The sequence below is a fragment of the Aethalodelphis obliquidens genome, unplaced genomic scaffold (assembly GCF_003676395.1).
Source record: "Aethalodelphis obliquidens isolate GAN/ISIS:26980383/991018 unplaced genomic scaffold, ASM367639v1 scaffold22, whole genome shotgun sequence".
In the NCBI taxonomy this organism is placed as follows: Eukaryota; Metazoa; Chordata; class Mammalia; order Artiodactyla; family Delphinidae; genus Aethalodelphis; species Aethalodelphis obliquidens.
In genome coordinates this window covers 7,427,397-7,454,453 of record NW_020837966.1, presented here as the reverse complement: position 1 = coordinate 7,454,453, position 27,057 = coordinate 7,427,397, and the positions used below count along the sequence as shown (strand labels likewise).

General features: G+C 36.2%; 1 protein-coding gene across 8 annotated transcripts in view; it reads left to right on the top strand.

Annotated features, from left to right (window-relative positions):
* The window catches only part of CFAP20DC (CFAP20 domain containing), a 267,535-nt gene that overhangs the window by 92,217 nt on the left and 148,261 nt on the right, over window positions 1-27,057 (top strand). For all 8 annotated transcript variants that reach the window (XM_027121274.1, XM_027121269.1, XM_027121267.1 and 5 more), the window contains one exon: window positions 1,778-1,892. In XM_027121274.1, coding sequence (XP_026977075.1) covers window positions 1,778-1,892 — 115 coding nt within the window. The remainder of the gene's footprint in view (window positions 1-1,777; window positions 1,893-27,057) is intronic.

The following is a 27,057-nucleotide window of genomic DNA, read 5'->3' as shown; positions in this document are numbered from 1 at the left end:
GCACACTAACCACATGGGTACATTTATTTCAAACATATATAAATATGTTGCTGTACTGTGTATGTAATGAAACATACCCAAATACAACATTTTAAAAGGATGGTATGAAAGATGGTTCTAATATTTTCCTCCTCTCCCATGTGCTCATTCCACTTTGAAGACACTACCTTAGGGCAAATATTCTACATTTACTTATATGTGTAAGTGTAAAATTTCAGTAGTGTTAACACTTTTGCACTTTAAACCTTACATCTGACCGTGGATTGAAAGGCTTTATTGCTTTTTTTTTCCCAACATCTTTATTGGAGTATAACTGCTTTACAATGTTGTGTTAGTTGCTGCTGTATAGCAAAGTGAATCAGCTATATGTATACATATATCCCCATATCCCCTCCCTCTTAAGCCTCCTTCCCACCCTCCCTATCCCACCCCTCTAGGTGGTCACAAAGCACCGAGCTGATCTCCCTGTGCTATGCAGCTGCTTCCCACTAGCTAGCTATTTTACATTTGGTAGTGTATATATATGTCAATGCTACTCTCCCACTTAGTCCTAACTTACCCTTCCCCCTCCCCATATCCTCCAGTCCATTCTCTATGTCTGCGTCTTTATTCCTGTCCTGCTCCTAGGTTCATCAGAACCTTTTTTTTTTTTTATGATATTGTTTATGCAGGTAGGGTAGAATTTTTAGGTCTGGGGCATATTTGAAATCATGTCACCTAATTTTTGCTGTACTTACTCTTAACATTGTTCAATGATAGTTTTTCTACAGAAAAAAAATGTATTAGTATTTTAGAGGAAAGAAATAATGAGATTAGAAAAGTGCAAATAGGAGGCAAGTAAGAGCTCTGGAGAAGGCTGTGTTGATTTACACTATAGTTAATTACACTGTAAATATTGGTAGCAGTATATTTGAATGAAATGTCTTCTTGAGGAATTACTAATTGTATAATATTAGCAATTAGTACACCTAGACAAAGTTGCTAAAAAATGGGGGAAATATCACTCTTCTCCAATAAAAAGACAGTTTTTAAGGAAGCATCAATTCTTCAATATAGCAGCATGAGACAGGTTTGGAGATTTTAAGCCTTTTGTGTTACCTCTGAGACCTAAAGGAAGCAGAACATAAAAATGAGCCTCTATCAATTTGAATCAAACCTAATCTTTGTGATCATGGCTGTGGTCTAAATCTATTAAAGATGTTCAAATTCAGTGTCCTTGTTATCACTGCGGGTTGACCTGAGTAGTGAGCAGTAAACTTGTGTATTATAATTCTGGTTCGAAGATATGTGCTTGGAAAGTGAAACCGACAGTCAGCATTTTGTGTCTGTCTATAAGCAGACTAAGAGTGTATATAAAATGACAGGTGCATTTTTAGAGAAAGAAGCCCATAATGTTTTCCTATTTAGTAGGTGACAGTATGTCCCAAGATAACACAAGCTTAAGGAGCTGGAACAAGCATGGTTATTAAAGGCTAGCAGTTTCTCAGTTCAAACAAATTGAATTTTTTCATAGGCTGGAAGACTGGAAATATAGGGTAGAGTACTGAAATAAATTAGCATATTAAGTGAATTTATACACTCAGGCTTGTGAACACTTTCAAATTAAGGAAGAAATTTTATTACTTCTTCAAAGGAAAAGGCAATTTTTAAATTCTGTGTTTGATCTCCCTGTTGGAAAGGGCCTATATAATAAATTATATTATTTTGATGATTATCCAAAGAAGTGTGATTATTATATTGATGGGAATCTTCACTTCTCTCCTCTCTCTTTTTTCAGAATTACTGATTTAAGGAACATAAAAAGAAGATTGTATTTATCAACAGTCCATAAGGAACTGTCCTCAACCCCTCTTCATGCAAAAATCCCACTCTTCATGATCAAACGCAAAATCGTAAGTGTCATGAATATTGCTTAAAATATTAAATTTATTTCAGCAAATATTAATTCTGGGCCTACTCTGTGTATGAGGCATTCTGTTAAGTTCCATGGTGGTATTAAAAATGAATAGAAATTTATACTCTTCTTTTTCTTCCAGTGAAAGAGCTTAAGATCTACTAGGTAGGAGAATATAATTGTTTGAATATCTAGGATATCACCAAAACTGTGATTGGAAGCACAGTAGAGAGAGGAAGTGCTATTGGTACAGTGAAAGGGAAAGAAATCCATCTGACTGCAGGACAAGGAAAGGCTTCATGAAGGAGATTGCACTTGGCATGGACCTTGAAGGACTGTAGAATTTCAACAGGTAGAAATGAAAAACCGAGCATTCCAAGCAGAAGGAACAGCATGAGTAGAAGCATAGAGGCTGGAAAGTGGCACATATTTGGAGAACAGAGAATGATTCATCATTGTTGCCAGATTTTTTTAAATAGCCTTAAGGAAACCTCAGTTCTATAATCCAAGAGCCTGATATAGGTTGGGAGTTTTGTGTAACCTCTGAGACCTAAAGCAGCATAATATATAAGTAGGTAAGCCGTAGGTTACAGGCTAATAAGTTTGGGCCTGATACGACTGACTAGTCTTTCTCAAATGTTAGTCATTTCCATACTACTCTCATGACTACCATGTTTGTGTACTACCTGTTCCAGTATGTACATAATACTCTCCTTTAAACCAACTCAGCCTTTTTTGACTTAAATAAATTTATTTTTAAAAAAAACTTTATATCACACTTATAAATGGAAAACCAGTATAACTTTCCAGAAATAAAAATTAACCATAACAATAAAGATACTGAAAACAAAACAGTATTTTAAAGTCTAGCTAAGTACTGTTTCCTGTTTAGGGTTCTGTCCTGAGGCCTGCTCTTTATTAACAAAAGTTTATCAAGAGCTAGATACATGTTCAAGCTTTTTCTTGGGCATAATTAGGATTGAAAGAAAACTGATGGATGGAAATGTTTATTCTGTGATCCGTAGTCATTTAATGCCATGCCCGTGTACCATCTAAAACCATTTCACAAACGGTGCACGTTCCATATTCTTTGGGAGCCACTTTAGCAGAGAAAAGGAAGCCATTAAAGCTTTGGGTTTGGAGAGGAACATACAGTCAGTTCTATGCTTTGGGAAGATTAATCTGGTAGTGACATTTGGAATGGCTTAGAGGGGCTGGTAAATGGAGATCGAGAGAACATTTGCCGTACTCCAGATTAGGGTTAATGAGGACTAGGGCAGTAGCAGTAGAGGAATGGATGTAAGGTAACATCAGAAGCTTATGGTCCAATGAGCTACGACGTATTTAAACAGACCTTTTCCATATCATGTGGTACATGCTGTGAGGCAGGACCCACTGTGAACTATGGAGCACCAGGGGAATGATCAGAGAAGGGCTTCTGAAGAATGGGATGCCTGAGCTAGGCCTTGGAAGATTATAAGAAGAGAGAAGGCACTAACCAGTTCAAGTTGGGGTGGTATTCCTAGAACAGAAAGAGTAGCATTAAGAGTAGCTGCATGAGATGTGTAGGCACGTAATAATCCAGTGTTGCTGAGGAGAGACCAGAATAGTAGGGAAGTAGTAAGACTGGAGAAGAAAACAGGGCAACCTCCTGATAGGCCTTATATCTATAGGCAGGGAGCCTGGACTTTTATCTCATAGGTGATAGGGAGCTTTTGAAGGGCTTGCAGCAGGGGAGCATGGTCAGATTTGCATTTTAGATAGAACATCGCTTTGGAGGATGGGTGGGAAAGATGAGACTGGAGGCCAGCAGGACCAGTTAGAAAGTCAGTGCAGTTGTCACAAGAAGGTAAGAGAGCAGCAGTACCTGGCTTCTCCTAGGCACTCAATAATTATGTAAGTGGATGGATGAGTAGATGAATGATATAGGTATAAGAGAGATGAGTCCTAAAGTTGGGAAATAGAAATCAGAGTGAAGATGAGGAAACAGAGTTGAAAAATAACTAAAAATTTTAATTGAAGATTAATTAGGTGTCAGAAAGGAAGAAAAAGGAAAAGTCAAGGATGGCTCTCAGTTGACTTTCTACTTTGGATGACTGGTGACAGAATCAATACCTAGAAATCCAGGAGAAAGAGCACGGTTAGAAAGGGGAGATGGAAATGTTGATAAAACAGTCTGAGACATTCAGATTGAGAATTTCGGGGGTACATAATGTTAGGGTCCTAGAGAGAGGTATGAGCTGGATATTTGGGCTTCTTCAGCATACAGGAGGCACTTACAGTCATGAGAGTGATGAAATTGCCTGCCTGCAGAGAGAGTAAGAATGGCAACAACAACAACAAAAGAGGCTAGAGGAGGAAATGCAAGGGCCTACCCAAGAAAAAGGGTGGGCAAAGGAAGAAGAATCCATGAAGGAGACAGGGCAACAATGAGAAAGTGATGTGAATCATGAAGCAAAGTACAGTGTGGTGGAAACCAAGGAAGTTTTGGTAAGAGAAAATGTCAAGATGTGAAAGTATTTGGGATGTGGCAATGAGGAGGCCATTAGTAACTTCACCGACAAGTTTTGGTGTATGAGGAAGGAGTCAGGACAGTGGGCCCTGCGAATAGAAGATGGAGACATGAGAGCATCCTGACCATTGCTTTCAGTAGGCTGATCCACTGGGCTTCATGTTCAAGTAGATATAAATAGAGGGGAGGAATCAAAGATAACTTTGAGGTTTTGAGTCTGGAAAACCTGGAGATTGAGCCCAGTAACAGATAGGTGCTGGATTTTGGAATAAATTGATGGTTTCTGTTTGCAGTAGAATTATTTTAATTCATTGTGTACTAAACACTCATAAATGCACAAAGATTAAATGCAAATACTTCAGTTATTAAAGTTAAATCATTTAAGACGTTAAGGAAGTGCATTAGTCCTTACAAATGAAATTATATTCATCCTCTTATATTTAGGTATGATTTCCTTATACATCAAAGATTGTTTAGAGTTCAGTGTTAGGTGGTTTCCAAGAGCTAAACCGTATATGAGACTAATACACTATTCTATGTGTGGTCAATCAATCAGGTTTGTCATTACCTTGCTTTTGTGAGTTCAGTCACCCTCTGAAGTTTCTGGATATCATATGAAAATCTGAACTGATCATTCTGTACATGGCTATAATCTTCACACACACACACACACACACACACACACACACACATACACACACACACACAGTGTACCCTCCATCCAGTGGCATTTGTGGGAATACAGTATCTGAAAATAAAATGTCTGTTAAAAGTAAACCACACAAATATCTTGCTGATATAGGAAGTAAACTTCATTGAACAATCTTTCATATTTAATAAATGAGTCTTTAAGAGGAATATGTGCTAGCAGTGCCAGGTATCTAATGGCATAAGAAATGTACTATTTAAACTAAAAAGAAAATAGCTGTAATAGGCCCTGTGGGGCAATGTGTCTTCGCTCATCTATCTACCTCATCTTATCCCCAGTGAGACAGCTCAATAGAAAATATAAAAGAAAGGAGATGCAGGCATGAAAATTACATGTAGCTGTTTTAAAAAAAAATCCTAATGTGAAAAAATCAAACTGGTGTCTATATCTTAGGTGACTTCAGCTCATGCTAAATTTTGAAAAGCAAAATATCTAGAACTTGTCTTGAATCTAGAAAAATTGCTCACATAATTCAAGGCAGTCCTAAGCAAAGACAAGGTATTTGTTTCTATAGTGTTCCCCATCCCAATGAAATCATCAAATCATAACTACTTGTAGTATGTCCTAATTATTCTATATTTTGTGAAATATAAACATGTAAATAATACATAGGAGTTAAGAACATGGCATCTGAGTTCTGACACTTATAGTTATGTGACCCTGTGCAAGTTCCTGTGTTCATTTTCCTCATTTATAAAATGCAGATAATATGAGGCATGCATACTACTAAGGTTCTTGTGGGAATTTACATGAGTTAATAAACATAAGGCTTTTAGAACAGTGCCTGGCATGGACCAAGCTTTAAATAAGGATTATATCTCCTATTTGCTCTTTAGGTGCTACTTCTTCCAGAACACCCTCCATGATTTCCCCTCTGCTGATTGATTAGACATTTTGGGTACAACACATCATTACCATTCACAAATTCATAATTCTTATAACACTTCTTCACCCTGCACTTTAATCGTCTGTTTACTTACCTGTCTCCCCTTTTAGGCTGTAAGCATGACTCATTTGGTTTTTATCCCTAGTGCCTATGTACATGGCATATAGTAAGTACGCAATAAATGTTTGTTGAACAAATTGACAGGTCTTAATATGCCTTCTGACTTGGGAGATAAAAGAATGAGTTTATCATGGACAAATTGTATAAGCTTTCTAAATATGCCTGCCTATTCCATAAATGTCCAGGAGTACTTAAGCAAATATTAAGAAACTCGGTTCCAATACTTGCTCTCATTTCCCCTCATTTTCCTCCCAATCCAGGAGATGCTACAGCACCAGAGGGAGGGTCTTTCCTTTCCATTGCTAACATAGTCAATTCCAAATGAGCCCTTATTGAATTAAAGCTGAATCTTGTTTAAGGGAAATTTCTAGAGAGAGCAGCAAAGTGACAGAGAGCCCTCCACCCATTTAAAATGCCATGCCTGGGATCCTCCCTGGTGTTGGTGTGATGTTGGCCTCAGTTCTCTGCTTTTTGCCAAAGTCCTCTTCACTTCGTTCTACTTTTTAAGAGCCATAGATATTTTGGTGATAAACCTCAAAATACAGTATTTTAAAAGCACTTCAGTTAACATTTTTAAATCAGGAGATTTCACATAAAATTTCTGACCTCTTTTTTTAAAAAATCAGAAGTCAACATTGAGTCTGCTTTCTTGCACAGCAAGCAGTCAGCTAGAGCAGAGTGGCAACTGCACACTTTTAATGGAGCTTTAAGCTCTCCTGTGAAGTTCAGTCCTCTCCACTCATAAGGATGTGGATGCAGTCAGACCCTTCCTGCTTCACTCATTTAAGTGACCTGCCACGGCCCTCTAGGCATATAGTTTGCAACCCCTGATTTAGAGGATAATTGCCAAATGGTCCACTTTGCCTTGGTTCTTTAGCTAAAGCCTTCACATAACCAGAGGCAGCAAATAAAGTTAATATTTTTATAGCCACACCAACATGAATATTTATTTAGAGGCCACTTACTGTTCCAGTTACGATAGAATGTTCAACCTTTCAAATAAAAAATTTTATTTTTCATGTTATTCTTAATTATGATAGATTCATTTTAACATTTAAATTATAAAAATTTATATGTTTAATTTAGGTTTTCAATGACAAGAACAGTTTTAAAAATTAATAACCATCATATTAAACAGTGGGGGTAGCCACTTAGTCAAGACTCACTGAAATCAGTCTTACTTCTTCTTTAATATAATTTCAGTCAGTTGGTGATGGTATCAGATGAACATCAATGTCTTGCCACCAAAGTATGTATTAATGTACAGTGAATTTAATTCCATTTGAATAGGAAGTTCAGGTATGAGATATTGCTGAGAATGAATCTCTCATTGGAGGTATAACAAAGTAGTATGATAAATTACAATGCCAAATTCTTTTAGTAACCTTTACCACTTAAATACCCAGTGTTTGTCATTTAGATAGATAGAATTACTCTTTAGGAGTTGTACTTTCTTGAACCACAACTCTGACGGAATATGTTATAGATTTTATTAGAAACTGAAAGAGTGGCATACTGTTTTTAAAGTTTCCTCTCAAAGATCATTTTTCCCATAGAGCCAGTGAGTTGGAAATTTTTGGTTCTTAACGGTATTTAATTTCTTAAGTGCCATTGAATGAACAGAGAATGGAGGAGGCAGATTTTTTTAGATGTATATTTAAGATATAATTAGAGAATGTCTCTCAATGAAGTCATTCTAACCTAGAATCCACTGTAGTGTCTGTGGTACATATTTGAGGGTTTGTAAACGTTTTCATGTGCATATCATTTAATAATACTTGTTTTTCACTCTCTCTACTCACCTGTCTAATGTGGGTGTTGAAGAGATTTGGGAAAAGGAGCAGTTTCTTGCTTTTCTCTGCTGACCCTGAATGGTTATGTGAAATAGGGACAACTACATAAAAATATTTGTTCTGGAAAATGAATGATTACCCAGCTTTAGGTCACCCTATTTTCAAATCACTTGAACAGGCAGAGTAGTATTAGAGGTAAAATGTGGCCTTGAGAGCTATATTGTAGGGGTTTGAAACCTAGCTGTCACTTCCTGTCTGTGGGCCCTTGGGCAAGTCAGTTATTTCTGTGTGCTTCAGTTTCCTCATTGGTTAGGTCCTGACAATTATAGAACCTACTTCATAGAGGAGTTGTTACTATTAAATGAGTTATTACTTAGAATAGTGCCAAGTTCATAGTAAGTGCTTAGTTAGTGTTAGTTGATATTGTTATCATTTTACTATTTTCTCTTGACCTGAATCTATGTTTTTTAATTTGTGAATATGTTATCATAATAAACGTCTGAACTTGCAGTTTATTTCAATTAACAAATACCTTTTGAGCCCCTGCTGTAGGCCAAGGTCTGTGCCAAAATATGTGAATCCGAAGGTGAATGGTGCACAGTCTTCTCATCCATGAGATTATAATAGGCAGAGGAGGCAAACATATAAACAAGTTAATGATGATGGGCAGTGGTTAACACCAAACTAGTCTTAGGAAACAAATGCTGCTAAAGGAAAATATCAGACTTTTCTAGCCAAGTTGGAGTGTGTTATAAGTGGAGATATTTGTGCTAAATTGTGAATACACACAAATAAAAGCATGGAAGTTCATGTCACGTTTGATCCCTTAACTGGGTTGTATAATGGGAATGTACAGAATCACAGTGCTGGAAAAGAAGACTGGATGAAACCATGAAGGGCCTTGAAAGCCATGATAAGAAATTTAAATTTTTAGTCCATTAGAGTTTTCTTTTTAAATTTTAACTTGGAGAAGTTTCACAATATTATCTGTATTCTAGAAAATGAGTACAATGTCAGAATAAAAAGAGCTAGAGGCAGAGAGACCAATTAAAAGGCTGTGTGAAGTCCCGGTGAGTCATATTAGCCTGAATTAGTGTAGTAGCAAAGAAGTAGAAGAGGAGAACAGATATAAAAGATACTTCAGGATTTAAATCAGTGAAAAAAAAGGGAGAAAATGGCACTGAATTAATCTAGGGCTGGAAATTGGCAAAGTACATGTACTACCAACAAGGGAAATATCCTGTAGGAGCTTAAATGACTGCTTAGATTGCTGTTTCTGCCCATGACAGAATATCTGGTATCAAACTGTACTTCCTACTGTAAACAAATATAAAATTGGAAAAAATATTTGAAATAAGACTTTTCAACCATTTGGATACCAGGCAACATACTTTTAAAAATGAGAAACAAATGAGATGAGTCCTATATTCCCAAGCTTTCTGAAAGCCCATTCTGGACTGCAGAGATGGGAGCCCAGACAGAGCATGGCATCTTGCTGAATAGAGAAAGAGATCAGAGTTAAGGATGACTGAGACTGAGGTAGCCAGAATTTGTAGGTTAGTGTATCTGAGAGGAGCTTCAGAAATATGCATCAGGGTCTTCTTGAACCTTTGTGCATGCTTACAGTAGGACCCCATGAAGTAATCACAGACGAGCCCCTGGGGAAAGAACACCTACTAAGCAGCTGTGACACACAGGGCTAGGAGATATTCAAGTACTGGCCAGAGTGAATAGGTATCACTGAACACATACAGGAGAAACTCCAGAAAGACAATATTACTTAGAAATGGAGCTTATCTAGTCCTGGAGAAAAGGTTACCTTAGACCTGACCTAACAAATATAAAAACTCACATCAAAAGATCAAGATGATGTGCAAATAAACTTCCACCTGGAACATCTTTAGGACACCTCTAAGAAAAACAACAAAATCCAAAAGCCCAAAAACATAGTAGCCATAATGTCCAGAATACAATTTTTAAAAAACGGATACTAGATAGGCAAACTGGGTAAACATGATCCATAACCAGGAGAAAAATCACAGGGCCTTAAAATAACTATTATAAATATATTAGAGGATTTAAAGGAAACTTTGAACATAATGAGGGAGCAAATTAAGAGACCCCAATGGAAAAAGGAAACTATGAAAAGAAATTTGGAAAAATACAATATTGAAATGAAAGTTTCACTGGATAGACTTAACACTAAGTTAAACACTGGGGAATATCAGTAAAATTGAAGTCAAGAATATAGAAACTCTTCAAACTGAAGCACAGAGAGAGGGGAAAAGCCTGGAAAAAAAATGAATATAGTCTGAATGGCCTGTGAAACAGTATCTGTCAGTCTAATATATGTGTAATTGGAGTACTATAAGGAGAGCAAAAAGAGATTGAGCAGAAGAAACGTTATAGAAATCATGGTTGAAATTTTTCAGATTTTGAAAAATATACCCATAGATCCAGTAAGCTCAACAAACTATGAGCTGAGAAACACACAAAAACCACACCAAGATCACACCATGGTATATCATAACTAAAAAAAAAAAAACAAAAAAAAAAACCCACAAAGATCACACCATGGTATGTCATAATTAAATTGCTAAAAATCAATGATAAAATCTAAACAAGCAGCAAGAAGAGAAAAAATCAATTATACACAAGAGAACAATGATAAAATATATAACCAGCTTTCCATCAGAAGCAATGAAAGTAGGAAGGCAATGAAATAGTGCTAGGGAAAAAAAATGTTTAAACCTGTCAAGTTAGAATTCTTTATCTAGTGAAAATATTCTTCAAAAATTGGAGCAAAATAACATTTTCAGACTAAAAAGTTGAGAGAATTCGTTACCAGCAAACCTGCACTACAGAAATATTAAAGGAAGTTATTCAGGCTGAAAAAAATGTGCCAGATAGAAATTTGGATCTAAGTGAGAGAATGAAGAGGACAAGTAATGGTAAATTAATAGGTAAATCTAAAAGGTCTTTATTCATACCATAAATTCTTTCAAAGTATTTGATTGTTGAAAGCAAAAATAACAATGTAGAAGTAAAATATGTGACAATAATAACTCAGAGGTTGTAGTATACTTTTTATGAGGTTCTAATCCAGAAGATATTCTAATATTTATTCAGGGTTAAATTGTTAGAAGTTAAAGATTCATATTGCAAACTTTGGCAACCATAGAAAAAAGTAAAAGAACAACTAATCAACAAATATAGCTAATCAACAAATTAAGGAAATTAATGGGGCACTAAAAATATATTCAATCCAAAATAGAGGAGAGCTAAACAAAGAGCAGATGGGACAGATTGAAAACAAATAAATTGGTAGCCTTAAACTCAAACACATCAGAATAATTACATTAAATGGAAATGGACTAAACACTCCAACAGAAATCGTTATGTTGAGTAAAAAGTGAGACAGTTATATTCTGTTTATAAGCAGTGCACATTAAATTTAAGGACACAGGTAGGTTAAAAAAATTTTAATACAAAAAGTTTTACCTTGCAAACACAAATTATAAGAAAGCTAGAATGGCTCTCTATTAATATCAGTCAAAGTAGACTGCAGGACAAGGAATATTATGTAACAAGGCATATTTCATAATGATAAGGGGGTCAGTCATGTAGAAGATATAACATCCTACATGTGTACATAGCTAGTAACGGTGCTTGAAAATGCATGAAGCAAAAACTAACAGAACTGAAGAGAGAAAGATAAAAACACAATTATAGGTGACGATTTCAACACTCCCCTCTCAGAAATTGACAGAAAATCAGTAAACTTGAAAAATGCTATCAATCAACCTGACTTATTTGACATTTCTAGGATGTTTAATCTAACAATTGCAGAATAACACTATATTCAAGTATGCATTGAATGTTCACCAAGATATATGGTATTTCAGGCTGTGTTAATCTCAGCAAAGTTAAAAAGACTGAAATCATACAAAGTACATTCTGTGGCTAAATGAAATTAGATGGAAATTAGTAACAAAAATATAACTGAAAAATCCTCAAGTACTTGAAAATAAAGCAACATACTTCTAAATAACCTATAAGTAAAAGAAAACTAATGGAATATTAGCAAATATTTTAACTGATATTTTTACTAATTTTAAATGGCAATGAAAATAAAGCATACTAAAATCTGTGAGATGCATTACAGGCATCTAAAGTATGCAGAAAGAAATAATCAAGAGAATGAGTCAATGAAATGGAAAATGGGCAATGGAGAAAAACCACTGAAACCAAATTTGGATTTTTGAAACTATTTAGTAAGTGATAAACCTAGACTAATCAAGAAAAAAAGAACACACACACATTGTCAATATCAAGAATGAATGTAAGGAAAAAGGAAAATAAGGGAATATTATGAACAATTGTATACTAATAAATTTGACAACTTAGATTAAGTGGGAAAATTCTTTTAAAGACACATTACTAAAACTGATACTAAAAGAAATAGAAAATCTGAATAGCCTTATATCTATTTTTAGAAACTGAATTTGTAATTTAAAACATTCCCACAAAACAGTACAGGTGCGGATGGCTTTATGGGTAAATCTAACCAAACATTTAAGGAAAGAATAATACTGTCTCTCAGATAATAAAGGAGAAGGAACATTTTTCAATTCACTTAATAAAATGCGGCCAGCATAATTCTGATACCAAAACCAGGAAATATATTAATTCCCAAAAGAGAACTATAAATCAGTATCACTCAAGAACATAGACACTTGGATCCTTAATATCATGACCAAGTGGTGTTTATTCCAAGAATTCAAGGTTAGTCTTACACTTGAAAATTAGTCAGTGTAATTTTTCACATTAACAGAATAAAGGGAAAAAGTCATAAAGTCATCTCAATGTATGTGGAAAAATCATGTGATGAAAATTCATTAGCCATTAAAATGAAAACTCACATCAAACTAGTAATAGAAGGAAACTTGTTGAGCCTGATAAAAGGCCTCTATAAAAAACCTACAACTAAATCATACTTAATGGTGAAATACTATCAATACTTACCTCCTAAGTTGGGGAACAAAGCAAAGATATCCACACTGACTGCTTCGATTCAGCATTGCATTAGAGGTCCCAGCAAGTGCAATAAGATAATAAAGAGAAATTTTAAAACATACAGATTGAAAAAGAAGAAATAAAAGTTTCTTTCTTTGCAGACAACATAATCATCTTGTAGAAAATTCTAGAGAGGGCTGCTGCCATGTCCTGCCTGCTGTCTGCTGCACACAGTGGGGTGTTGCTCTGGGACCTTACTTCAGACGTGCAGAGACTCTCCCTGGAGTGTCTCAAATGCATGCAATGTGCATGAACAGTGGATTGGGATCAGTGAGCTGAAAGGTACAGAGCAGCACGCTAGGCTGGATGAATCCCTCTGGATTGTGGATGGAAAAGACCGTGAGCACTGTTCGTTTTAGAAGGGTCTTCACGCTCTGGCCGGGTGTCAGGCTTGAGCCTCCGAGGTGGGAGAGCCGAGTCCAGGACATTGGACCACCAGAGACCTCCCGGCCCCACATAATGTAAATCAGCAAGAGCTCTCCCAGAGACCTCCGTCTCAACACTAAGACCCTGCTCCACCCAACAGCCAGCAAGCTCCAGTGCTGGATGCCCCTTACCAAACAACTAGCAAGAGAGGAACAAAACCCCACCCATTAGCAGAGAGGCTGCCTAAAATCATAATACGTTCACAGACACCGCAAAACACACCACCAGACACGGCCCTGCCCACCAGAGAGACAAGATACAGCCCCACCCACAGGAGCACAGGCACCAGTCCCCTCCACCAGGAAGCCTAAACAAGCCACTGAACCAACCTCACCCACCGGGGGCAGACACCAAGAACAATGGGAACTACAAACCTGCAGCCTGTGAAAAGGAGACCCCAAATGCAGTAAGTTAAACAAAATCAGAAGACACAGAAATATGCAGCAGATGAAGGAGCAAGGTAAAAACACACCAGACCAAACAAATGAAGAGGAAACAGGCAGTCTACCTGAAAAAGAATTCAGAGTAATGATAGTAGAGATGATCCAAAATCTTGGAAATAGAATGGAGAAAATACAAGAAATGTTTAACAAGGACCTAGAAGAACTAAAGAGCAAACAAACAATGATGAACAACACAATAAATGAAATTAAAAATTCTCTAGAAGGAATCAATAGCAGAATAACTGAGGCAGAACAACGTATAAGTGACCTGGAAGATAAAATAGTGGGAATAACTGCCACAGAACACAATAAAGAAAAAAGAATTGAAAGAGACCTCTGGGACAACATTAAACGCACCAACATTCAAATTATAGGGGTCCCAGAAAAATAAGGGAAAAAGAAAGGGTCTGAGAAAATATTTCAAGAGATTATAGTTGAAAACTTCCCTAACATGGGAAAGGAAATAGTAAATCAAGCCCAGGAAACACAGAGAATCCCATACAGGATAAATCCAAGGAGAAACATGCCAAGACACATATTAATCAAACTATCAAAAATTAACTACAAAGGGAAAATATTAAAAGCAGCAAGAGAAAAGCAGCAAATAACATACAAGGGAATCCCTATAAGGTTAACAGCTGATCGTTCAGCAGAAACTCTGGAAGCCAGAAGGGAGTGGCAGGACATATTTAAAGTGATGAAAGGGAAAAACCTACCACCAACATTACTCTGCCCAGCAACGATCTCATTCAGATTTGACAGAGGAATTAAAACCTTTACAGATGAGCAAAAGTTAAGAGAATTCAGCACCAGCAAAACAGCTTTACAACAAATGCTAAAGGAACTTCTCTAGGCAGGAAACACAAGAGAAGAAAAAGACCTACAATAACAAACCTAAAACAATTAAGAAAATGGTAAGAGGAACATACATATCGATAATTACCTTAAATGTAAATGGACTAAATGCTCCAACCAAAAGACACAGACTGGCTGAATGGATACAAAAACAAGACCCATATATATGCTGTCTACAAGGGGCCCACTTCAGACCTAGGGTCACAGTCATATAGATTGAAAGTGAGGGAATGGAAGAAGATATTCCATTCAAATGGAAATCAAAAGAAAGCTGGAGTAGCATTGCTCATATCAGGCAAAATAGACTTTAAAATAAAGACTATTATAGGAGACAAAGAAGGACACTACATAATGACCAAGGGATCAATCCAAGAAGAAGATACAACAATTGTAAATATTTATGCACCCAACATAGGAGCACCTCAATACATAACGCAAATGCTAACAGCCATAAAAGGGGAAATCGACAGTAACACAATCATAGTAGAGGACTTTAACACCCCACTTTCACCAATGGACAGATTATCCAAAATGAAAATAAATAAGAAAACACAAGCTTTAAATGACACATTAAGCAAGATGGACTTAATTGATATTTATAGGACATTCCATCCAAAAACAACAGAATACACTTTCTTCTCAACTGTCCGTGGAACGTTCTCCAGGTTAGATCATATCTTGGTTCACAAATCAAGCCTTGGTAAATTTAAGAAAATTGAAGTTGTATCAAGTATCTTTTCTGACCACAATGCTCTGAGACTAGATATCAATTACAGGGATAAAACTGAAAACTACAAACACATGGAGGCTAAACAATATGTTACTAAATAATCAAGGGATGACTGAAGAAATCAAAGAGGAAGTCAAAAAATGCCTAGGAACAAATGATAATGAAAACACAATAACCCAAAACCTATGGGATGCAACAAAAGCGGTTCTAACAGGGAAGTTTATAGCAATACAGTCCTACCTCAAGAAATAACAAAAACGTCAGATAAACAGCCTAACCTTACACCTAAAGCAATGAGAGAAAGAACAAAAAAAAAACCCCAAAGTTAGCAGAAGGAAAGAAATCATAAAGATCAGATTGGAAATAAATGAAAAAGAAATGAAGGAAACAGTAGCAAAGATCAATAAACGTAAAAGCTGGTTCTTTGAGAAGATAAACAAAATTGATAAACCATTAACCAAACTCATCAAGAAAAAGGAGAAGACTCAAATCAGCAGAATCAGAAATGAAAAAGAAGAAATAACAACTAACACTGAAGAAATACAAAGCATCATGAGAGATTACTACAAGCAATGATATGCCAATAAAATGGACAAGCTGGAAGAAATGGACAAGTTCTTAGAAAACCACAACCTTCCGAGACTGAACCAGGAAGAAGTAGAAAATATAAACAGACCAGTCACAACACTGGTATTGAAACTGTGATTAAAAATCTTCCAACAAACAAAAGCCCAGGACCAGATGGATTCACAGGTGAATTCTATCAAAATTTAGAAAAGAGCTAACATCTTTCCTTCTCAAGCTCTTCCAAAATAGAGTAGAGGGAAGAATACCCCCAAACTCATTCTACCAGGCTACCATCACCCTGATACCAAAACCACACAAAGATGTCCCCCCCAAAAAAAGAAAACTACAGGCCAATATGGTACTGGCACAAAAACAGAAATATAGATCAATGGAACAGGATTGAAAGCCCAGAGATAAACCCATGCTCATATGGTCACCTTATCTTTGATAAGGGAGGCAAGAATATACAATGGAACAAAGACAGCCTCTTCAATAAGTGGTGCTGGGAAAACTGGACAGCTACATGTAAAAGAATGAAATTAGAACACTTCCTAACACCATACACAAAAATAAACTCAAAATAGATTAAAGACCTAAATGTAAGGCCAGACACTATAAAACTCTTAGAGGAAAACATAGAACACTCCATGACATAAATCACAGCAAGATCCTTTTTGACCCCCCTCCTAGAGCAATGGAAATAAAAATAAACAAATGAGACCTAATGAAACTTAAAAGCTTTTGTACAGAAAAGGAAACCATAAACACGATGAAAAGACAGCCCTCAGAATGGGAGAAAATATTTGCCAACGTTGCAACTGACAAAGGATTAATCTCCAAATTATACAAGCAGCTCAGGCAGCTCAATATCCAAAAAACACACAACCCAATCCAAAGTGAGGTGAACACCTAAACTGGCAACCTCCAAAGCAGACATACCGGTTGCCAACAAACACTTGAAAAGATGCTCGACATCACTAATCATCAGAGAAATGCAAATCAAAAGCACAATGAGGTATCACCTCACACCAGTCAGAATGGCCATCACCAAAAAATCTACAAACAATAAATGCTGGAGAGGGTGTGGAGAAAAGGGAACCCTCTCGAACTGTTGGTGGGAATGTAAATTGATACAGCTACTATGGAGAACAGTATGGAGGCTCCATAAAAAACTAAAAATAGAACTACCATCTGACCCAGCAATCCCGCTACTGGGCATATACCCTGAGAAAACCATAATTCAAAAAGAGTCATCTACCACAATATCATTGCAGCACTATTTACAATAGCCAGGATATGGAAGCAACCTAGGTATCCATCAACAGATGAATGGATAAAGAAGATGTGGCACATATATACAATGGAATATTAGCCATACAAGAAACGAAATTGAGCTATTTGTAGTGAGGTGGATGGGCCTAGAGTCTCATACATAGTGAAGTAAGTCAGAAAGAGAAAAACAAATACCGTATCCTAACACCTATATATGGAATCTAAAAAAAAAAACAACTGGTTCTGATGAACCTAGGGATAGGACAGGAATAAAGACACAGACATAGAAAATGCACGGGGAGGGGAAGGGTAAGCTGAGGACATGGGGAGGGGAAGGGTAAGCTGGGACAAAGTGAGAGAGTAGCATTGACATATATATACTACCAAATATAAAATAGATAGCTAGTGGGAATTAGCTGCATAGAACAGGGATGTCAGCTCCGTGCTTTGTGACCACCTAGAGGGGTGGGAAAGGGAGGGTGTGAGGGAGGCACAAGAGGGAGGGGATATGGAGCTATATGTATGCATATAGCTGATTCACTTTGTTTTACAGCAGAAATTAACACAACATTGTAAAGCAATTATACTCCAATAAAGATGTTTTAATAAAAAAGAAAATTCTAGGGAACCGACAAAAACTAAAGAAAACCTAGTAACGTAATTGAGTTTATCAAGGTCACAGAATACAATGGCAGTATACCAAAATCATTTGTTTCTATATATTTCTATACGAAGTTGTAACAGTAAACAATTGAAAATTTTAAATCTTAAAAATATTTACAATACCATGAAAAATATGAAATATTCAGGAATAACCAAATATATGTTAGACCTTTACAGTGAAAGCTATAAAACATTGCTGAGAGAAATTGAAGACCTAAATAAATGGGGGAATGTTGTTTATGAATCAGAAGACTGTATTTGTTAAGCTGCCAATACTCTCTCAGTAAATCTGTTGGTTCAATCTAATCCCAGTTAGAATCCCAACAGGCTTCTTTTCTTTTTTTTTTTTTTTCTTCAGAAATTAAGAAGATACTTCTGAAATTTACATAGAAATTCAAAGGTCCTAGAATACCCAAAACAATTTTCAAAAAGTAAAATTTATACCTCATGATTTCAAAACTTGGTTTAAGCTTACAGTAATGAAGACATTATGTTCTTGGCATAGATACCAATAAAAAGTTCAGAAGTACACCCACACATGTATTGTCAGTTGATTTTCAACCAAGGCATCAGAGCAATTTTTTGAGAACTAGAACTTCTGAGTATTCATATAGAAGAAAGAAAAATGAACCTCAACCCATACTTCATACCATTCACAAAAATTAATTTGAGATGAATCATATACCTAAATGTAAATACTAAAACTAAAGGGCTACTTTAAGAGATTTCTTAGGACCCAGAAAGCATTAACCATAATAAAAAATTAATTGACAAAATGGACTTCAATAAAATTTAAAACTTCTCATCAAAAAGATATTATTAAGAAAATGAATAAGCAAGGCACAAACTGGGAGAAAATATTCTTAATACATATAACTGACAAAAGACTTGTATTCAGACTATATCCTACAACTCTATAATAAAAAGACATAACTTTTTAAGGCAAAAATAATTAAACAAAGATTATACATTTGGTTAAATAAGCATACGAAGAAGAGCTCTATACCATCAGTCAGGGAAATTCAGATTTAAAACACAGTTACCACCACTACTTCATTCACTAGAATGGCTAAATTAAAAGAGACGGGAAATACTAAATATTGTTGAGATGTAAAGCAATTTCATAAATTTCTAGTGTAAAGGAAAATGGTATAACCACTTTGGAAATACCTTTAGAAGTTTCTCATAAAGTTAAACATTTACCCTTTGACCCAGCAGTTCCACTTCTTCGTGTCTATTCAAGGAAATGAAAATGTGTGTACACAAATTTGAATTTCACAACAGTTTTATTTATGATAGCCGAAATCTTGAAATAACACAAGTGTCCAACAACAGAAGACTGAACAAACAAATTGTGGTCTATTCATAGTGAGCTCCTACTCAGCAAAACAAGAATGAACTACCAGTACATGCAAGAACACTGATGAACCTCAAGTCTTAGCCTAACTCTAAGAAGCCATTTACTGTGATTTCATTTATATAAAGTAATAGAATAGACAAAATTAATCTAAAGTGAAAGAAGTTAGTACTTGCCCTTAAACGGTATGACTGCTGAGATTGATAGGAGAGCTGCACAAAAGATCGGTCTGCGGTGATCGAAATGTTCTATATCTTGATAGGGTATGGTATACAGATGTATGAAATGGTCAAAACTCATTGAACTGTACCCTCAAAGTCTATGAATTTCACGGTATGAACGTCAAAAAGATCATATGGTTAACATACATTGAGCATTTACCATATGCTAGGCACTATTAGAAGTGCTTACATGTATTTAAACATTGAATCCTAACAACTGTATGGGAGATTTGTCATTATTATCACCATTTTACAAATAAGGAAAGAGAGGCACAGAGAGGACAAGTAACTGCAAAGATTATATAACTAGTAAGTGGTGGAACTGGAATCCAAATCCAGACAGTTTGGCTCCAGGGCCCAAACTCTTGCATCCCTCGGAAGAATATATTTAAAAGGTGTTGTCAATAGAGGTTAACTGGAAAGAGTTGACAGACAGATAAAGGAATAGAATATAATTCAGAATTTTTAAAGTATTTCAGGGTAATTAAATTAAATCTCAAGATATGGCCACGTGAGTGGATTACGGAGTGAAGAGGAGAGGAAGACTTTAAGAAAAGGTTAAGGGACTTTTAGGGTGTTGAATCAGAAGGTAAGATGAACCTGGTCCCAGTATTTTCCAGGAATGTGTGTATAGGATGGTGCTTGTGTACCTGAGGAGGTAGAAGGAGTGACTGGGGTGTGATGTGAAGCTGAAAGGGTGGAAGAGCCTGTCTCTGCAATGCCTCAGGCTCCAAAGAAGATAGAGATTCCCAGTCAGAAGAGCAAACTCTCTTCTAGTGCCACCCCGCCCCATGGCCTCAAAATAGGGGGCTGTAGAAGCGCAGGTGAACTGCATAAGTGAACTTCAACTCCAGACTTGAAGGGGAAGTAATATCTCAGAGAAAAGCCAGGTTTCAGTTAAGGTAAGGTGTGTAGGACCCTTAGAAGAATATAAAGAATATAGGTACTTTTCAGTAGTAAGAATTTCAAAGGGCACAGTGAAAGGGTGACTTGAGGATTAGCAAGAGAAAGATGGGACAGCTGTTTCAGGAAGAGATAGCTTGCTGGAGGAGGATAGGAACTGGAGGTAGAGATTGATTGCTGAACATGTATAATGATGACACTTCTACAAGGAATTTGCCTTTCCTTGGTTCAGCCATGAGCTACTACCCTGGCAGCCCCAACCTCCAGTCATCAACTCCCCTCTCTCCATATAAGGACTTGTGGTGATTTACTTTTCCTGGAGAAATTGCTTTTAATACACTAGTAATAGGTAATTACTTCCCCTGACCATGTGGAAATTACTATTGCAATCTCTCTGCTTACACCACTTAATAAACACAATATGATGGTGAAAAAGATAGATAAAGTCATTGTAATCAGATTTTCTCTTGAGAAATCAAAGCTAAAGTGAAAAATTATTTTAAAAGGAGCAAGAATAACAGTCCTAAAACCTTGTTTTTTGTTATTTCAGGAGCATGAAAACTCCTGAATGAGGTTCTAAAATTCTGGGAATTCTAGAATGAGGTTCTAAAATTCTGGGAAAAGATGCACTTTAGGATTTCTAGATTATGAAATTGTAATTTTTTGTTTGTCATTCCTTTTTAGCAAGGCAGTGCTGGCTAGAGCTGTGTACTGTTAGCGACTCAGGCTCTTTACACACAGGCAAAATAAATCCAGTTGTCTTCAGATCTTTCCTACGGTATTGGCAGAGAATAGGGGCACAGGAAATCAAAAGAGTTCTGGGACAACCAAGAGCTTGTTATTGCAAGCTCTTGAATGTGTGTGTGCGCGCGGGAGGGTGTGTGTGCACGTGCATGCATGTGTTTCACCAGTACAATGAAGCCATATGGCCAAAACATTTCAGTAAAAACTAGAAACTGATGCTTTGAATAATGCTTTCACCCTTTGGCAGTCAGTTTTTTCACGTAAAATTCCATGCTGGAACTAAATACCATAAACTCTCTTATCAATCCAAGAAACAGACTAAACAGAACTGTCTCTTCTTTATCAAGATTGCTGTCTTTCCTGTGCTTATTTCTTAAGGACCCATAATTATAAATATTTTAGATCAAGAGCTCTTCCCTGATGGCCTAGAGTTGCACATAGGAATAAAGTGATTAGAGATCAAGAAAAATGTCAAAAAAGGGATTTTAAGAGTGAATGATATCCCCAAGGATAATGAAAATATTTTATAAAGATCAGCTGTAATTCAGATAACCCACCTGTTGATAGTAGAGAGTTCGTACTCTTTTCTAAAACTTCAGAAAATTATCACAGAATTTATATGAATAATGAGTTATTTGTGGAAGCTTATGAAAATTGTAACCTTTATAAATATCAGCTAAACCAAAAAAAAAATTCTATCCACTAAACTAAAAAAAATTTTCTATTTCCTCTAACCAAGGAAGATTTGTGAAAGATATTCCCATCTTTTTCAGGAATTACTCCCATCTGTACTTCTAAGGGATGGATTCACTAAATAACTTACCAGTTCTCACACATTTATGGTGTTTGTCGAATGATGATATAATGAAAGATTGAAAGTATTTGTGTAGGCATGTATGTATATGCGTGTCTTCGTATATTCATACACACACATGCATACCATTATTTGTTGAATACTTTCCATGAAGCATGAAGTCCAGGCAGAGGGAATAAAAGCAGTTTGACTGGGATATATAAGAAGTGTATAAATCACACCTACAACACAAGCAACAAAATCAAAAGTAAACAACAACTGGGATTACATCAAACTAAAAAGCTTCTGCACAGCAAAAGAAACCATTAACAAAGTGAAAAGACAACCTATGAAATGGAAAAAATATTTGCAAGCCATATATCTGATAAGGAGTTAATATCAAAAAATATACAAAGAACTCATACAACTCAATAGCAAAAAAACAATCCAGTTAAAATGGACAAAGGACCTGAATAGACCTTCTTCCAAAGAAGACATACAAAAAGCCAACAGGTATATGAAAAAATGCTCAACATCACTAGTCATTAAGTAATTGCAAACTAAAACCACAGTGAGATATAACTCATACCTGTTAGAATGGATATCATCAAAAAGACAAGAGATAAATGTGTATGATTGCAGAGGAAAGGGAACCTTTGTGCTTTGTTGGTAGGATTGTAAATTGGTATAGCCACTATGGAAAACAGTATGGAGGTTCCTCAGAAACTTAAAAATAGAACTACCAAATGATCCAGCAATTCTTCACTTCTGGGAACATAGTCAAAGGAAACAAAAGCACTAACTCAAAAAGATATCTGCACCCCCATATCCATTGTAGCATTATCTACAGGAGCCAAGACATGGAAACAACCTGTGTCCGTCTATAGATGAATAGATAAAGAAGTTGTGGCATATATGTACAATGGAATATTTTTCAGCCATAAAAAAGTGAGAAAATCCTACCATTTGCAACAACATGGATAGACCTTGATGGCATTTTATGCTAAGTGAAGTAAGTCAGATAGAGAAGGATAAGTACTGTATGATCTCACTTATATGTGGACTCTAATGAAAACAAAGCAAAACAAAAACCACCAGACTCATAGAAAAAGAGACCAGATTTGTGGTTACTAGATGTAGTGGGGGGCAGGGGTGAGGGCAGAGCAGGAATTGAAGGAAGGTAAAAGGTACAAACTTCTAGTTATAAGATAACTAAACACTAGGGATGTAACGTACAGCATGGTGACTATAGTTAACACTGCTGATGAGCTATATAGGAAAGTTGTTAAGAGAGTAGATCCTGAGAGTTCTCATCACAAGGAGAAATGTTTTTTTTCTTTCTGTTGTATCTGTATGAGATGATGGATGTTAACTAAATCTATTGTGGTAATCATTTCACAATACATGTAAATCAAATCATCATACTGTACACCTTAAACTTATACAGTGATGTCAATTGTGTCTCAATAAAACTGTGGAAAAAAAGAGAAAAAAATGGGTGTAGAAGGTAAGGGCCTGGTTTCCTGGACTTGCGCTGTTTAAAGGAGGTCAACACCAATTCCCAAGCAGATCTGGCAGATTCTGATTGGGTCTCCAGGTGCAGCCAGCTGGAGGGTTCATCTAAGCAGAGAATAAAGGGGGAGGGTCCTGAGAAAAAATGCCCAACACATTCCCATACCTCCCTGGGCCTGGAAGCCCTTATTAGTTGTTCAAAATGAAACTCAGGTGTCACCTCCAAGCATTTCCTAGATGTAGGAAGACTCAAAATATTTATTTCAAAAAAAAAAGATAATTTAAAAAGCAGTTATTAACTCTAGAAGTCTAAAGAAGTTGCATAAGGAAAGGAAAGGTAATCATAGAGCATCACTTGGCTCAGTTGTGTACAATATTTCCATAGTCACAATAAGGAAAACACAGAATATGAATTTTAAAGAAAAGAGAGAAAGAGAAAGAATGAGAGATAATTATCTAGGGAGGATGGAGTCAGGAAAGTTACGTGTATAAGTGAGCTAAAAATCTTATCTACCATAATAGGAAGTCAGCAGATAATGTCTAAAATTGATGAATCAAGAGGTATTATTTTAAAATACAGAGAGGTATTATTTAAAATACAAGAGGTATTATTTTAAAATACAGTATGATTGCATGAGTGGAAAAGTGACAAAGGGCTACATTTTGTATAAAACTTTTGTTAAGCCCGTGTCTAACACCTGATAAGCACTTAGCACCTGTGGGGAAGAATGGATGAATGCGATTCCTGATGGGACAAACCAGCTGAAAGATTGGAATTGGGGCATAATGTTAAGTTTTTAAGGAATGGAACCCAAATTTGTAACAACAATAATAACGCTAGTATAATAATGTTAATAATTAGTGTTGGATAGCTGGAAACCCCAGTACCTCCATATAACCTGAGTTTTACCAAGTCATGGTGTTTCACCATATGGCATGCATACTGGATTTGTCCCTTACATTTCACTTCCTATGCTAGCCTTCAAACCAGACCCTCCTCACTTCATGCTTAAATGACTGATGGAGACTAATTGGTGCTTCTGTGCCTCAGTCTGTCTCTACTCTGCCTCAGCCTTTTTCCCAGTACCACTCTACCACCCCAAACATTCCTGCATCAGGGTTAATCCAGACTTCCAATACTCTACTTTTCTCACATTCTCCTTCAAGAACCACAGTGACACTTGACCCTCTGGGATCCAAGTGTCTCTTCTTGATCTTCCAGCTCCTCCAGAACCTGGCCTCACTGCCCTATCCCACATTACTTCCCACACTTAACCAGAGTGCACCATTCCGCTGGTCAAGCCAGTCTCATTGTTACATCACACTCAATCCTATCTCCTACCTTTTATTACAACTGACTCCTTTTTCCCCAAAAGACTAGAGCATTCTCATCACCTGGGAATAAAATGTGACTGTTGAGACATATACAAAGAAAATAATTTTACATATTTAATCAATAATTTACTGCAATCTCTTTTACTTTTCTACTATGGAAACAAGTTCAGGTTCTCCTCCATATTAAAATCAATACTTCTAAATGGAATTTGACTTTTAAAATGACATTATTATTTCCTTAATTAATATATCTTTTAATTTTGATAAGTTAATAAAATAGACCTTATATAAACTGTGCTTCTAAGCAAATAATGGAGGAGCCTAATATTTTAATCAAAGCAGAGACAATTTTATTTTTATTTATTTTTTCATCTTTATTGGAGTATAATTGCTTTACAATGGTGTGTTAGTTTCTGCTTTATAACAAAGTGAATCAGTTATACATATACATATGTTCCCATATCTCTTCCCTCTTGCGTCTCTCTCCCTCCCACCCTCCCTATCCCACCCCTCTAGGTGGTCACAGAGCACCAAGCTGATCTCCCTGTGCTATGTGGCTGATTCCCACTAGCTATCTATTTTACGTTTGGTAGTGTATAAATGTCCATGCCATTCTCTCACTTTGTCACAGATTACCCTTCCCCCTCCCCATATCCTCAAGTCCATTCTCTAGTAGGTCTGTGTCTTTATTCCCATCTTACCCCTAGGTTCTTCATGACATTTTTTTTCTTAGATTCCATATATATGTGTTAGCATACGGTATTTGTCTTTCTCTTTCTGACTTACTTCACTCTGTATGACAGACTCTAGGTCCATCCACCTCACTACAAATAGCTCAATTTCGTTTCTTTTTATGGCTGAGTAATATTCCATTGTATAAATGTGCCACATCTTCTTTATCCATTCATCCGATGATGGACACTTAGGTTGTTTCCATCTCCTGGCTATTGTAAATAGAGCTGCAATGAACATTTTGGTACATGACTCTTTTTGAATTATGGTTTTCTCAGGGTATATGCCCAGTAGTGGGATTGCTGGGTCATATGGTAGTTCTATTTGTAGTTTTTTAAGGAACCTCCATACTGTTCTCCATAGTGGCTGTACCAATTCACATCACCAGCAGTGCAAGAGTGTTCCCTTTTCTCCACACCCTATCCAGCATTTATTGTTTGTAGATTTTTTGATGATGGCCATTCTGACTGGTGTGAGATGATATCTCATTGTAGTTTTGATTTGCATTTCTCTAATGATTAATGATGTTGAGCATTCTTTCATGTGTTTGTTGACAATCTGTATATCTTCTTTGGAGAAATGTCTATTTAGGTCTTCTGCCCATTTTTGGATTGGATTGTTTGTTTTTTTGTTATTGAGCTGCATGAGCTGCTTGTAAATTTTGGAGATTAATCCTTTGCCAGTTGCTTCATTTGCAAATATTTTCTCCCATTCTGAGGGTTGTCTTTTGGTCTTGTTTATTGTTTCCTTTGCTGTGCAAAAACTTTTAAGTTTCATTAGGTCCCATTTATTTATTTTTGTTTTTATTTCCATCACTCTAGGAGGTGGGTCAAAAAGGCTCTTGCTGGGATTTATGTCATAGAGTGTTCTGCCTATGTTTTCCTCTAAGAGTTTGATAGTGTCTGGCCTTACATTTAGGTCTTTAATCCATTTTGAGCTTATTTTTGTGTATGGTGTTAGGGAGTGTTCTAATCTCATACTTTTACATGTACCTGCCCAGTTTTCCCAGCACCACTTATTGAAGAGGCTGTCCTTTCTCCACTGTACTTTCCTGCCTCCTTTATCAAAGATAAGGTGACCATATGTGTGTGAGTTTATCTCTGGGCTTTCTGTCCTGTTCCATTGATCTATATTTAGCACAGACAATTTTAAATACTACTTTTCTTTTAACTGCAAAAATCCTTTTTTCTGCTTTTGCCCAGCCGTCTTATATATGTCATAATTTTTTACTAAACGATTATTTGCTCCTTTTCTTTAACTCAGTAAGACCATTTAGAGAATTTATTTGATGAAATATTGAGGGGTCTAATTGTTTAATGGGCAGAAATTAGTCCCTGCAAGAGTACTTTAAAAACTGGCAAATACCTGGCATAATTACAAATTCTTTAGAAGAATCTATTTCTGTACAATAGGTTAATTGGTTATGAATAAACAGCAATGGCTGCAGTTTAGACCCAGCTTCTAATTTCAGTTTCATCCGTGCTTTTTTTTAACAAATATAAGTGGCTAACTGT